We start from the raw sequence: 15,985 nt of genomic DNA, 5'->3' as shown, positions 1-15,985 counted from the left end.
AAAAAATATCATGGTTATTGCACTTTTATATGTTTTGAACATAAATTTGTTGGCCTCTGTTTGTAGGTACAGTATTTTGTGGTTACAGTTAGAGTGTCAGCGATTAAAAGTTGTTGACTTTAAATTCGGCATATATTAGTTAAGTTAAACGTAAGTATATCCTCTCCGGCAAGCACGAAATAATAATTCTTCTGTTCTATACCCACACGACGCGATACCCGTTGTTGTTATAAAAGTGAATTTTCCAAGGCCGTTTCTATATATACACCGATAATTACTGACCGCATGTTGACCACCTCACATCTGTTTATTTTTTTCAGAAAACAATACGAAAGATCAGCTCATCGATAGCCTCCGGCACCGCCTCAATGCCACCACAGATCTTGCTCATCGCATTATTGGTAAGAATCATTTAACACCTGCAGAAATATGAAATTACGTTTTAAAAAAATTGTACCTGGTTCGTAAATAATAAGTTTCACAAGATAGCTGTAAACTCGATATAATGGTTCGGGTTTAAGTGAAATATACACTTATTTGCAAAACATATGTTACTGGGTTCGTTAACTAAAAAATATCCCAACACACACGCATTATACGGTTCTTTGAAGTCAAGGTAGTCGAGACAAACTACGTCATTCTGTATAATGTATCCCGAACAAGGCCGTCTCCACGAACACGTCAGCCGTAGCTCTTAAAGATTAATTTGTTCATCATTTATTTACTCTTTTATGCTCCACTCCACGTCTCGGCCTTCCCAACCTTCATAAATTTCATTGCATACATAATAAGTAATTACTTACTTAAGAAAGATGAAACTGGAATTCCTGTAGCCTGAAGGCGGAAAAACGATTTTTTATAAATTCAGTTTTGCACACTAGAAGTGGCTTTCACAAGTAAATTGTTTAAATTAGTAGGAGTTGTGGGAAACATCGAATCTGCGGACGAGTGCCCCGACTAGAAATGAACTGCACCCACAATATCTAGTAAATAGCTAAGATCATCCGTTAGTAGAACCACCAGACATATACCGGTTTCGAACATTTTCGTTCTCATCGGTATGATATACAGAGTGATTCACACTTTTTTTCGAAAGTTTCGGTTATACAAAAAAACGGTCGTAAATGTTCTTGAGCAAATATAACAATCAATAATTATTACCGTTCTTTTTATTATACAAACTGTCTTAACAGTTTTTTCATGTTATTATATATTTATTAACGATGCTTTGTCGTTCTTTGTAAAATTTGCTGATCTTTTTTTTCTTATTAGCAGAATCAGCATAATCCATCTCGAAAAGTACACAAGAAATATTTTTTGATAGATGTGAACACAAAATATAAAAAAGAGATTTGATTTTTAACATTTTGACAGCATTTTAATGACGAAATTAGTCGCAGAAGAAAAATCCCTAAAATGTTCAGCTTAAGGAATCCACTTCCACTTCTATTCAATGCAAAGTAAAACTATTTGGTTGGTATTGAGGTCTATCTAAGGTTTTGTTAAACTGAGTTTAACACAAAATTGGTGTAATAACCCATTAGTGTGTTACATCTTTAACTGTCACTGCTTAAATTGCTTAGGCCAAACTGTCAGAGAGCGACCTGCCATTTCACAGATACTATGGGAGTAGAAGTAAAAATTTAATAATAAATTTATAAAGTCTTTAATCCTAATCTTAACCTTAAAATTAATTCAAATATTTTTAATCTTATTTCTAATTTCTTAACTCGTTTATAAAAATTAAGATTTTTTAGGTCCGGTCATAAAAACCTCTTAGAATTAATAGTAGTAGGATATGATTCTTATAAACAAAACATTCAAATCTATATACAGGGTGATTCAGAACTTATACAAAAAATAGTTTTAGATATACAGGGCTCTTATAAATGCAATTTTGTAAAGAAAACATCAAAAGGGCAGTTGTCTTGCTTCACCATAATACAAATGCTTCGCCATAATACAAAATGTTGTCTTGCTTTACCATAAATTAAAACGATATCCATATATACGCAAGCCAATTTTGACACTAACTACTAAGAAACTATTGTAAACACCACAGAAAACAGGTAAACACTAACACAACGACGATTGTAAAATCGGATTTCAGTATTCGGTGTCGATGAGGTCAAGTGGCTCTCCACACTTATTGCGATTGACACTAGAGACTATAGTTGTCCAGCTATGTAATGGTTGAATGTACTACAACTTCAATATTTTTTTTCTCGGAAACTATAAGGATTTTACAAATGTTTTTTTTAATATTGACTCCATTTCTCATGCCGCATCTAAATTTTTTTGGACAAGTTGTGAATCACCTTTTATATCTAATTTCATACGACAAAGACTAAGACTAAATTATGGCTAAAACTTTTTTTATAAACTCACCATTGTATGTATATCTTACATAAACTCAAATCATTCATCGGTTCATATTCATGGCTATGGCTTACTGATGACAACGAAACCAGTATATGTCTGGTGGTTTTACTGACCTCAGCTATTTGCTAGATATTGCGGGTCTAACAATGCTTGTCAATGCATTAGTAAACAAAATAGTTTTTCTCACAATATCGCCTTAAACTTTGTTTCGCCTAGATCATAATTTCTGTAAGAGAGCAGGACGCTCTCTGTCAGTTTGGCCGCATATTTAAGGAATAAGCACTGAGCAGCATAGACCATTATAAAATGTAGTACACTTATGTGAAGCAATTCAAAATTACTGAAATGTGAGTTTTTTTGTGTTATTTATCTACCTTCCAAAATAAATAAAAAAAACTGTCACATTTGACTTTCTGTCATTGTGATTACAGTTTTTCGGACGAAAACAGAACATTTTCGAAACGTTTACTTGTTTGTAGTATAGGGTGTATACCTAACTAATTGTGAACATTTTCTAACTTATAAAATTAACCCCTTGACTGATTCTTTTCGCTCAAGGGATTATACAGGGTGTTTCATAATGATGTGCAAATATTTTAATGTGTTTAAAAAGTAATTTTAAGGGGGGTACTTCCAATACACTTTTTCGATTCGAGCCAACCCTGAGAAAATAATCAACTCTCAAAATGGCCGAAAAAATTAGCTTTCATTTTTTTAATTAAAGTTTTAGTTCATAGTTGCTTAGATTTTTTTATAGGAAAAACAATTAGGTAAAAATCGTGTCAAAAATGACGATAGTTTTTGGTAACTGTTATATTAATCGGCAAGGAAAAATAATTTATTTTTTTGCTCGTAAACCATTAGGTATACGAAAAAATGGGACGAGTAAAAAAAGTTTCTAAATGAAATGTAGTATTATATGCTATTTCTCTTGTTGAAATTGGCTAACGTAGAAAAAAGTTGTGAGAGAAATAAAACCAAGGTGTGCTAATTTCTTTCATTCAAAAGCATAAACCAGAAAAAAAAGATTACCAAAGAATACCATTCAACTAGTTGTTAACGTGTACCAAAATTCAAATTTCTAAGTTTAACCGTTTTCGTGAAAAAAATTAAAGCTAATTTTTTCGGCCATTTTGAGATTTGAATTGATTATTATTATTATTATTATGAAACACCCTGTATATCTGTAAAATTTCTTTTCCTTTACAACACGACAAAAACAGCCAATTAAATAAAAAAATGCCAGAAATAAATAATTACAGACAATTTTTTCAGTGTAAATTTTATATATCTGCTTTAATTTTTGAAATTAATTTTTTCATATTCATTAAAATGACAAAATAGTTCTTCCTATTGCATGATAGTGGGGATTCTATTTTGTAACATTTTGTGTAATTCGCGATATTATTTCAGGTACTAATGCCATCTATTGCCAAAACTGCAAACATACCTTCTAGTACGGGTAAGTGTGAACAATTATAATTATTTCTAGTAATAAAAAATTGAAATATTTCATTATTAATAGATATTAGGTACTTACATTGTTAATGAAGTATTGTGGCAAGTTTAAAAAGAAATAAATACTTAAATAGGCATATCAGAGATAAAGGACTTTCACTATTTAGGTTAGCATCTTCGGGAGATTCTAACTAAAAATTCAAAATGATTTTCTTTTATTTTAATATCGATAAATGCATGTTTTTAAATTAATATAGTTATTTCAAAATTAGTTTGCGACATGCGCAAATAACGAAACAATGTTCGAATATATCAAAACGTAATTTTTTTGGAATAATTGTTTTATTTTCGATTAATTTTTGCCACCTACCTAAAATTGAATATACCTACAATATGATAACAATAAGAACTTTATCAAAAACAAAACAGATTTAAATGAAATTAGCCTTTAACGCAAAATTAATTAAAGTTAATTGACTTTAAAATAAAATACTTAGTTAATGAGAACCGATAGATCAATCTTTGATGAGAAAAACAAATATGTGAAAAAAACATACCCAGATCATGTTCGTAAAAACAAATTAATAGTAATTTTCTTGACCCAAGTGAGGAAATACATACAGATTGTTCAGATTGTAATTGGAACATTCTTGTCAAATTTTAGTGTGTCATATTAAACTACAATTATACAGGGTGTCCAAAATAACATGTACAACGGAACACCTCAGATTCGTGGACTCAAAATAGGAAGATGGCCTCAAATTTCGTCAAAATGTTTTGAATTTTGTAAATAACTCGAATACGTTTTATTTTTTGAGTGTGGACATTTGCTTTCAATCTACACTTTTTGGTGTTATACACAATGTTTTTGAAAACTTTCAACTCCTACAAAATTGATGGTATTTGATCTCGCACGAATCTGTGGTCTTCCGTTGTACCCGTTATTCTGGGACACCCTGTACTTATATTTTTCTGTGATTAATTTACGTTTATTTGTTCGCCACGTTCAGGCTTTTCTATTCTATTAATTCAAATTCTGTTGAAAAACTGTGTAACTGTGCATGTATTTCGAGATCTGGTCTACACTTTTAAACCATAATTAGATTCTCAATTTGCAAATGTAACTTTCCTGGGTGTGTGTGTAGTCAAACAAAAAGTGAAAACTTAGACTGTAAGCTGACTGTATACTCCCGAGTGTACGAAGTGAACAGTGCGTTATTTACTTTGGAGAATATCGATAAAAGTATCTTGTCTTGACCCAAATTTTACTTTCATTTCATATAGCGTAACTACCCAGTTACATAGCACAAGATAAGTGGGAACCTTCTATTTCATTATACTTGTCAAGGAATATAATAGTAAGTTATTAAATATTGCATACTGAAAACTGAAAGTGAATTATTATAAATAAAGCTATATTATTCGTGCTTAGATATGTCTAGATGGAAATTAAATTGAGTCCTAAAAATAGTTAAAGTTAGCAAGATGAATATTAAATATTAATAATACATAAAAACGAGAAGTACTATTATTCCTTCCACTAAATGTAATAATTGTAAACAAATATCTTTCATAAATTGCAAGCCATGTTTTATGTAATTAATATAATGCATATAAAAGGTGTACCTCGATAAGTGAAACGATTCTGGCAAGAGACAAAACAGTGTTGTGATATAATCTAATATTGTGATATCTTCATTTCTGCTTGTTCTAACACAAGACGTGCTATAATCTGTAAAATCTAGCAAGTCTTGGTTTAGAAATATCTAACTTTTTTCACTAGTAAAGAGCCCTGTAGGAGACATGATTAAATGTTATTAAAAAAGATTCTCAGAACGAAAAAATTAATGAGTATGCAAAAAATTACAATGTTCTAGGCCTATATCAATTTTAATGAGAAAAAATCAGAGATTTTGCTTAATTTTGAAGATATGTAACAAATGTAAAAAAATTTCAAAGAAAATTATCAAATAAAGTGTAGCAATGTTCCTTGACACCGAAAACTGTAGAACTCAGGGCTTTTAACTGATGATATTGCTTAATACCCAATACAATAACGCAAGTGTGCAAGAGTTAATAATAAAATATATAGGGTGTCCCAGAATAACGTACCACATATTCGGAAGACCACATATTCGTGGCCTCAAAATACGCAGATTTATTACCTATATTCGAAATCGCTTCGTTTTGCCACTAAATGGCCTCAAAGTTCGTGAACATTTTTTGAATTTTGTAAATAACTCGAATATGTATTAATCGATTTTGATTATTTTTGGGGTGTGGACTTTTCCTTTCAATCTACAAATTTTAGTGTTATACAAAGTATTTTTTAAAACTCACAACTCTTACAAAGTAGATGTATGGTGACAATAATATCCGTTCATAACTTTTTCCTGTTTCGGGCAATAATGACAACTACCTTATGTTTGATAGGAAGTTTTTGGCCCTCCTATAGAATTTTGATTAAATATTTTTTAAATGTCTACATGATCTTGCCACCCATATTACAATACTTAACAAAGTGCTAGAAGCCACTGATTTTGTAGGTTATTTCAGTTTGATTTTTAAGTCATTGTACCTGTCAATTCTTAATGAATGTTTACTACGATAAAATATACGACATGTTACTTAATTTTTCGATATGGATATTGGATACACACATATGACGAATTAGAGCTATGTATTTGCAACGTGCCTAATTTTATTGAAATAATTCGTAAAAATAATCAAACTCAATAAATAATGCGGGAGATAAAGGTAACAAAGTTGATGTTATTAAATTTAGTACAACTTATTATAAAAACTGTTCAAAATGACCACCGTTGTTTCTACTTTAAAGGTTAATTTGGCGAAGAAAGTTAAAGGACACCTTTTGCAGTTCTTAAGGGCTGTTTTTTTTTAATATTTATGATATTTTGGATATGCCTCCACAACTCTTCTTCATTGTTAGAAGCATTGTTGTTTTCAGAGTGTCCCAAAGATAATAGTCGCAAGGTGTTAAGTCTGGAGGAAATCTTTGGTTTAGATACTGCTGGACATTTACAGTGAGTGAAATGTGATGTAGCGCAATCATGCATAAACCACATTGTTAGATCTGAGTAATAACGGCACATCTTCCAATAACTCACGTTTTGCAAAAATTCTAACTAAAATTCCCCGTTTAGTCTATTGGTTAGAATAACAGGGATAATAATAATGCTATCAATGATCTTAAACCAAACATTGATGCGAAATTCATGCTGATTATGTTTCAATTTGACAGCGTATGGATTTTCTTGAGCATACACATCATTGTGAATATTTATTATTCTACTAGTAAAACAGAATTGGCAGGTACAATGATTTAAATATCAAACTGAAATTTGACATTTTCATTTGAAAACGTAATTTTTCTTGAAATTGTGTTTCACGTACAAACACAAGCCCACTTGAAAAAACAATCCTGAAAATGCAGAAATGCAGAAATTTATCTATCGTTGTAATATTTACGTGTTGGTGTTTGCCAAAGGTGATCTTAAGACAACAAGAATAAAATATATAGTATGTGAAAGTTATATTATTTAATAGTTTCAGTATGTCAGATATATGTTCTTCAATTAATCATATTTGGATACATCAGTTAAAATTTTTATTTTGGATGTTTAATAAATTTTACCGGTACAATTCAATGCTGGTCAAGGCGCATAGTCCGCAGAGTAGATGTTTCCCGTAATATCAGCAATTAAAAGTCTTGTTTATGAGGCTACATGTCTTTTACATACCTAGATTTTTGGTATCGAAGAACATTGTTTGACTTCATTTAATATGATTTTTTAGGAAAATTTTTTTGAATTTGTTTGACTTCTTAATACGTTTAAAATAAAGTTGAAGTACAAAATCTAATAATAAAATACACATTTTTAAAAGTTCTAGGCCTACTTTGATATTTTGTTTAATATCAGATTGTTTTCTTTTTTAGGATTTTTTTTTAAATTTGAATTAGCTTATCATTTTTAAAATAAAGTTAGGCCTAGTACAATAAAATTTCGTACAGTTACTCAACTTTTCATTTCATTTTCTCAACCTATATTTTGTCATATACAGAAAGGTAGTAGTGGGAAAAGTCTGAAATTATATAAAAAGTCAAAGTAGGCGTCAGATATTGAAATCCATAATCCATTCATAAGTACTCAGTTTTCTTTCTGAAAAACTTGTCTTATTAACATTTTGCCATATTTCGTACAGAAAAGTCACTTTACTAATGAAAGAAAACATAGCAAACTTTTTCCCCACTACAAGCAGAGCTGTATACCATATTTTATTTCCCTCACAAAAATTGTTTCACCTGTAAAAGGACGCACTGTATATAAGCAGAAAAACAGTAAATGGCAGGAGAAAAACTACATTACATACAAAATTTTGAACTAACTTATTTTGTTCGTGTTCACATTAAACACTTTCCTTTGTTTAAAGTAGAATTTATTTAATTTTAGGTAAATCAAAAACACACATTTTTGTTGTGGAGTATGGAATTTTAATTAAGACAAAGAAGTAAATAAGCATACTCAAATTATAGGATATGACTAACTCCGCCTAATCATATGGGTCCGCATATGATGCCATAAGATCCGGAATACCAGATTATGGGTACCTGTTGAAACAATAGTTCTTTATTTGATTAAATATTTTTGTTAAGACGTACAAAATTTCTAAAAAATAACGATATTTCATCAACTCTCTTTTAAAAATCGTTACTGATATTTTGGTAATAATTAATTATATACAGGATGTTCTGAAAATGAATGTTAAATATTTACCTTGGTATAAATTTTTGCTTCTGTAAAAAGTTATGGGTCTAAAATATATTTTTTTTATTTCACTTTTTGAAGTTACATAAGATCAAATTGATTTATTTTCATCCACAGAAACTCATCATATTTGACTCTCTACTGAAGCAGGAGATCCAAATCACTTTAAAAAAAATATATCTTAAGTTTAATAAAGTGCATGCAAAAACGATGTTTTAATAATTTCAAAATAAGTTATGAGATTCAAATGAAACTCGTTGAAAGTGTTTAAATAATCAATTGCAACAATTTCATGGAAGAATAGTTTTATTCTCTTGTACAGTGGCGGAGATACAGAAGGCATTTTTCTATCAAAAAAAATGCTTATTGTATCGCTTTCAAATAATACATTTCTTAAAAAACTTCTGAAAAAATTTTGTTGTTCCTTAACATAATGGCCTAAATTTTTCAAACATAATCAAATGCCATATTGTGTGGATGCTGCATATCGTAAGCATACCATCGCTTACGAATCATATATTAAAGATCTGTATGAACAATCAAACGCCTGGGTTCACGACAAATGCTTGTAAAACATAATATCTAATAAACAATATTTTTTACTGATATGTTTTCCTTCCCCTAAAACAAATTTTTTCGCCGCCCACGTAAAAATGTTCCTACTTGATTCTGATTAATTCTTTCAATGAAATTACTTTCTCATTGACTGAATTACTGTTAAAAATAAGCGTTTCAAGAGAAGAAACGATTCATTGAGTTTTAAATTTTCATGAGTAATGCAAAATACAATGGACGCTAAAGAATAATTGTCACTATTGTCAGGTTCCCCGGAAGTGGCATCGGACGTGCAAGTCGACTGCAACAGCGATGAGATCGTAGTCAGCATAAACACAAGATCCGGAAGGTTCAACGGAATGATTTACCCCAGGGGATTGTCCAAGAACAGTAGCTGCATGGGAGAGTGGGTGCAGAGAAAAGCCCCGATCGAGTACACCCTACCCCTTAGGGGATGCAACACAATGAGCACGGAGTTGGTGAGTAAATATATGAGTGGATATGAGTGTGATGTGGGTCATCGGTACTTTAGAAAAATTATACCACCGTGAAATGAGGCTACTTTGTAGTAATTTATGACGGTTAATCGAGATACATCGTTAAATATTATTCAGTATAAGCTCAAAACTCTTAAAAATAAGAATCTTTGTAACAAAAATGTCTCCACGAAAATTTCGGCGAATCACGGTAATATGACAAAGTGATATCAGTGTTTCAAAATCAGTTATAGATTAAGTATACAATAGTAGCATTGTCGAGAAAGCCTTAAAAATATTTATCATTTATTTATGAAATGTAAAAGGACATTTTGTTATTTTGTATACAGGTTCGGAAAGTCCCCATGGTTTATCGGCCGTTACGTTAGAGCGATAAAGTAAGTCATAGAAATCCGTGCGATAGACAAGGATGGTTACATTGAAGACGTTTCCTAATCTGAACACTTCTAACCCGAAACGGGCGGTGATTATTCAGATTATGAAACGTCTTCACTATAGTGCTATAGCCATCCTTGTCTATCGCAAGGATTTCTTTACTTTACTTTGTCGCTCTCATGTAAAGGCAGATGGACCATATGGATTTTCCAACCCTGTATACAAATAACTGAAAATATGATATTTCTGGGAAATTAAAAAAAAATACAATTCTGAATTTGGTACGAACCACGTAGATTAATTAAAGATTTTAGTTTATTTATTGGAACATATTTTTTGTGCTACATTTTGTTCTACTTTTGAAAATCACGCCTAAAAAAAAATGGGATAAATATTTATGTACCTATAATAATACCTAGAAAATAATACCAAGAGATTATAGGACAATTTACTTATTTAAAAATAATAATAATGATGATCTACCACATTGATACAATGAAAATTTTTTTGGAACTGCTGATTCCCCTGATAGTTTTGCCTCTGTTTACAAGTGTTGCACTTATCTTCGTTCCATTAAAGGAGGATTAATACATATCAAGACTAGTGCTGGCAACTGAAACCGGTTTTTTGGATAGTCGGTTATCCGGTTTCGGATAATTCGGATTTTTATGAAATCCGAAAACCGGTTATTCGGTTATTTGATTCTTCAGATATCCGAAAACCGGTTATTCGGTTATTCGAATCTTCAAATATCCGATTATTCAAATAATCCATTATTCGATGATCTACTTCCTTTTTTTTTAGACAATTTCTCCGGGTCGGCAACTATTCGACTAACCGGTTTTATCTGAAATCGGTTTTTACGGAACCCCGGTTTCACTTTTTTCCGCTTTTTGCCAGCACTAATCAAGACGTACCTAATCTTCTACTTAAAAACTGCAAAATCCTATATCTGCATTTTTAAATGCACAAATCATTAAATTTCGATAACTATTAACCTGTATTAGTTAGGAATTAAATATGCATAGGTATTTAAAAAAATAGTAGTGTATCACATTTTGAAAAGTATTTTTATTGTTAAAATGGTACAAAAATGTTAAATACGAAAAAAATATATTAAAATTTTATGAACAAACCATTATTTACTTTAAAGATATTAAAGAAATTCTTCAAAATCCCCACCGTTATTATTAATGCACAAGATACATCTTTTTGAAAAAGAATTTGAGGCTTTTCTCACAGAACGCGTATCAATATTGTCAAAAGTTTCCTGAACGAATATAACACTCAATAATATTACGCTTTTTCTCCTTTGAAAAATTCATTGTCTTTGGCAATTGAAACGACTTTTAAGAGAGAAAAGTAACTCAAATAATGCTACAGTAACTAAAAGCGTCGTCAGTAAACATTTCGATTGTTTTCACAGCCATCTACGTCAGCGAGCAACTGAAAAGTTAAACACAGCTGCAGTTTTCCTATTTTAAAATAACAATACCGAATATTATATCTTTGGAAAGCATAAAAAAGAAATTTTTTCTAGCTCATAGCTAACTATGGTTTATTTTAAAAAAACTTGAAGTTTATGTTATAACTTGAAAACGAAAGTGTACACGAACAATTTGATCACTCTATCTTAACACTGCAAAAACCTAAATTTTTGTAATTTAAAGCTTTTTTGTAAAATAAGCCATGACTGCACATCTTTCCTCATTTAAGCTTTTTTGTATCTTTGCTACTTTGCCAAACCCCTACACTAAACATCGCAAAAAACTCACCCTGTATAATAAATTTATAAACTAAAATAAAGAAAATCAATAATTTTTTTAAAATTTGCACAGTGGTCTGACAATTTTAAAATATTACCTTCACAAAAAAACCTACATTTCTCTCTAAATCTTTTTTGTCTTTCATTAAAATAAATGTTGCATGTCAATTTGGAAATCGACCTACGTAAAGTTTCTTGGCCTAACCTCGATTGCAATTTGCAACGCCATACCCACACAGAATGCATATACGCAGCCTGCTCTCTGAATTTTGCTTAAAATGTGCTAACGTAAATTTATATAAATTAGTAATTTTTCTTTTTAGTTCAAGATTTTATCTCAGACTTATTTACTTTTACAAAAATCATTCCTAGTTAACCCAAATTTATTAAATACGTTCATCTATAGGTCAGTCTGGTTTCAAAACCTTGTTAAAAATGTGAAAACATTCCTCAAATTACATAACGGTGATGCGAGATGACACTTGAATGCTTAGATGATCTGTTACGTATGTTTTTAGCTATTCAAGTACATACTTATTCCGGTTTGTTTTAATATTCGGCATATTATACAAAAGAAAGTATATACGAGTATCATATTGCAGATGAAGATGTGACCAACTACGCGGACCTCTTTCATGTATTTACTCTCTCAGCTCTCAGCAGAAATTTTATGTAACTCCTAATATTAATGGATTGTGTATGGTTTCTCTTTTTGTTACGTATTATCTATATATTAATGCCGAGTTAATAATCGCTAAACCTCTATGTTTGTCTCCAGATCAACTTTCACTTCTTTTCGGTTCTCGCCATCTTATTAAAATTATATACTGTCAAGGACCCTGTGACATCCGGTGTTTTCAACACATTTGATTCTAGGTATTTTGATCTCTAAAAAAACACGAAAGGAAACTCGTTTTCAAAGTCAACCTTTGGCCTTTTGAGACATACACTTCAAAAAAGTATTTTTGAAATTGGTATTTTAATTTGTATAAAATATTTGTTTTACTTTGCTATTTACTTCCTACCTTACCTTTGACAATGAGAGACTACCAAAAAAAACTGAAATTGATCATTATATCATAACGTTCATTCAGTAATATAGTATAATTCATTTATCGTAATAACTTTCTACAAAAAGTATATTAACAACTTTATCAACATTAAATGCACGAAGCAGAAAAATTAAAAAAGCACAAAAATGTCCAATTTTTTTTTAGTGATTTTTGAAAGGTCGTGAATAATGGTCGTATCTAGAAAAAAAATGGCATTTTGAATCATGAGATGAAAAAAAATTTTTTTGCGTTATTTCTTTCACAATTTCGCTGTAAATACTCATCAACTATCGAAAAGACATCAATTTTGAAAAAAAAAATCAATTTTGAAAAATAAACAATTTAAAAAAAAAATTTTATTTCGCAATCATTTTTACAATTTTAAATATTTCATTTTTGAAATAAAAAAAATTATTTAAAAAAATTTTATTTTTTTCAAAATAATTTTTTTTTCGATATCTGATATTTAATACGAAATTGTAAGAAATATAACGCACAAAAACATTTGTTTCATCTTTATCATAAATTGAAGTTAGGAGCAATAAACCTGCTACTAATATTTCAAATGTTGAGAAAAAAATTTTGTTTTAAATAAAAAGAATTATTTGAAAAATTTTATTTTTTTTTTTCGGTATTTGATGAATATTTAATACGAGATTGTAAAAAAAAATAACGCACAAAAAAATTTGTTTCACCTTTCATTAATTGAAGTTAGGAGCTCCTTTAATTTTTTATAAAACTGACCATTCAGGAAAGAAAAACGGTTCCACCAATCGATTTCAAAATTTATAGGCGTCATGGGCAAGTATTGTGCTAAAAAAATCCTACAAATATTGGTACTTTTCGCAATATTTGCAAAGTAGTCGTTGATTTTCCAAAACAGCAGAAAAAGTTTTTTTTTGCATTTTTTCAAATTAATGCCGAGTATATATTTTTTTTCTCAGTAGCCAATACTTTCAATAATAAATAATCATAAATTGTAAAATTGTTTGCCTTGCATTTTTCTTTTGATCATACCCATGCTCAAAAAATATTTCCATTTCAAGATTTGAAAACTAGAATTTTTTTCTCGATACGCCATTATTCACGAATTTACAGTCTTTCAAATATCACTAAAAAATTTGGAAATTTTTCTGCTTCTTTAATTTTTTTGCTGACTTTAGATGATAAAAACTTAATTTGTCGATGTCATGTTAAAAACCTCTGACATTAAGAATTTTAAGTTACTCAAATAAACTTTTTTAATTATTTGTTATTTTGAACACGTAAATAATTGTTTCTAACGGTATTTACATCATGTAAATTTATACGCTTGATGAAAGTTACTATTTTTAATATATGACTCATCATATCCAACCAAAGGTATTACAGTCTCTAACAAGTAAATTCTGTGAATATAAAACTTAGTTTAATGATTTTGTAATTTCCCTTCTATTGTCTATAGATTCGTGTCTTCGTTCATAAGACATTGTGTTTTTCTTCCATTGTTAGTTTTCGCAAGAAAATAATTTTGGAAATATAAATTCTCTGAGCACCAACAAATATACCTGGAGAAAAGCCAACCATTCAAAACAGTGGCAATCTAAATTACTAAAAATACTGTTTAATTTAGATTACAAGATTATCACTCTAGAGAATCGTAATGATTAAATGCATAAATAAATATTTGACTTATACACAAACAGAAGACGTGAACAAAATACAAGAACCTCATTTATATTTCATGAGGTATGTAGACTTATCCTTACAAGTAAGTTGCCTTGACTTGTTTCTTCGTAAGGATCATGAACTAACTATTCGTACAAGACCCAGAGACCGGTTTTGCAACATCAAACCGACTCTTATCGCGGAGCTAGCCACAGTCTTCCTAAACATTAGTAAAATATGTTCTTTGTTAAAATAAATCCACCAGTTTTGTACAGTTACGTTTGTGTGGCTAAATCTATGCAAATTACGATTTATTTAATGATGAACCAGACGTGTTAAGTAAAAAAATACAGCTACATCTTCAAATAAAAATACCGAGTAGGAAAAATAGTGGGCGATTAAAGATTTTGTTTGCGCTATTCAATTTCTCAACGTCCAAGGGTTCTGCTTGGTATTAAATCTTGCCTACGTGTAACCCACGCATGTTATGGAGAATAAATTATACCAGCACTGTAAAGGAAACGTGTTTTTGTTACTGTAAAATTCGCTAAAATAGCAGGAGCCCCATAAGGAGGACTTTCGCCTTACCTACGTGACTTAAAAATAATATGCTTTCAGCCAGCTGAAGGTCGTTCGAGGTAAATTACAAAAGTCGCGGTGTTCTATGTGTAATTTTAACATGGTAGCGGTATAAATTTAATATAGGATGTGAGTTTATTGACTACTGTTGTCACCAAAACCAAATAGGAGGTTCAAATGAAATATCTTTAGTATTCGAAACATTAGCGATTTTTTAGCTTAAGCAAATTGTCTCTAATAACCAAAATCATTTATCTACATCAAAAAAATCATACGTTCCACCATTAAAATAATGACAGCGTAACTATAAGAACAATGTGTTAGTCATATTCACATGATGAAAGACGATTCGAATGAACAACTTACCTTGAAGGTGAGGTTGTGGATGACATCATCAAGGTGTTTTTAAATAATACATTAATAAGTGGAATTCATGACCATTTCAATTGTTTGTGTTTTTTTATAACTTCCCCTTACATATCTTTTTATTGCGAGACGTGACATCACTTATACCGAATGATTTAAAAAGAGGGAAGATTATTTTGGTTTGATTGTAACGTTTTTAACAAAATATTACTGAGAAATTTGTGAGAACCAGTTTAGCTATGTGAAGTAAGTTCTTCGTCGTAAAGTTCCTAGACCTCTGGTACCTCCACTAATACCAATTACTGTTTTATTAGGAGTTTATTGTTCACTTATAACTAATAGTCCAGGCGATAGAGCATTCGAGGCGTTTGTATTTGAAGTCATCTGTTTTGTTGTACGGAAAAATCCCAAATATTATGTAGTATACGAATCCGAGTTTGCCTATTCCAAAAAAAAACCATTGCTAAATTCAGGGGAATAACAAACATATAAAAAGAACGAAAAATGACCCGTTTCGCGACA

General features: G+C 30.3%; 1 protein-coding gene across 1 annotated transcript in view; it reads left to right on the top strand.

Annotated features, from left to right (window-relative positions):
- Positions 1–15,985, top strand: part of LOC108907853 — a 37,067-nt gene that overhangs the window by 892 nt on the left and 20,190 nt on the right. Inside the window, exons 2-4 of the mRNA XM_018711679.2 lie at positions 321–401; positions 3,796–3,844; positions 9,450–9,661. Coding sequence (XP_018567195.1) covers positions 321–401; positions 3,796–3,844; positions 9,450–9,661 — 342 coding nt within the window. The remainder of the gene's footprint in view (positions 1–320; positions 402–3,795; positions 3,845–9,449; positions 9,662–15,985) is intronic.

This window comes from Anoplophora glabripennis, unplaced genomic scaffold, assembly GCF_000390285.2.
Source record: "Anoplophora glabripennis isolate ALB-LARVAE unplaced genomic scaffold, Agla_2.0 scaffold224, whole genome shotgun sequence".
Classification (NCBI taxonomy): Eukaryota; Metazoa; Arthropoda; class Insecta; order Coleoptera; family Cerambycidae; genus Anoplophora; species Anoplophora glabripennis.
This window is presented reverse-complemented; position numbering and strand designations above follow the sequence as displayed.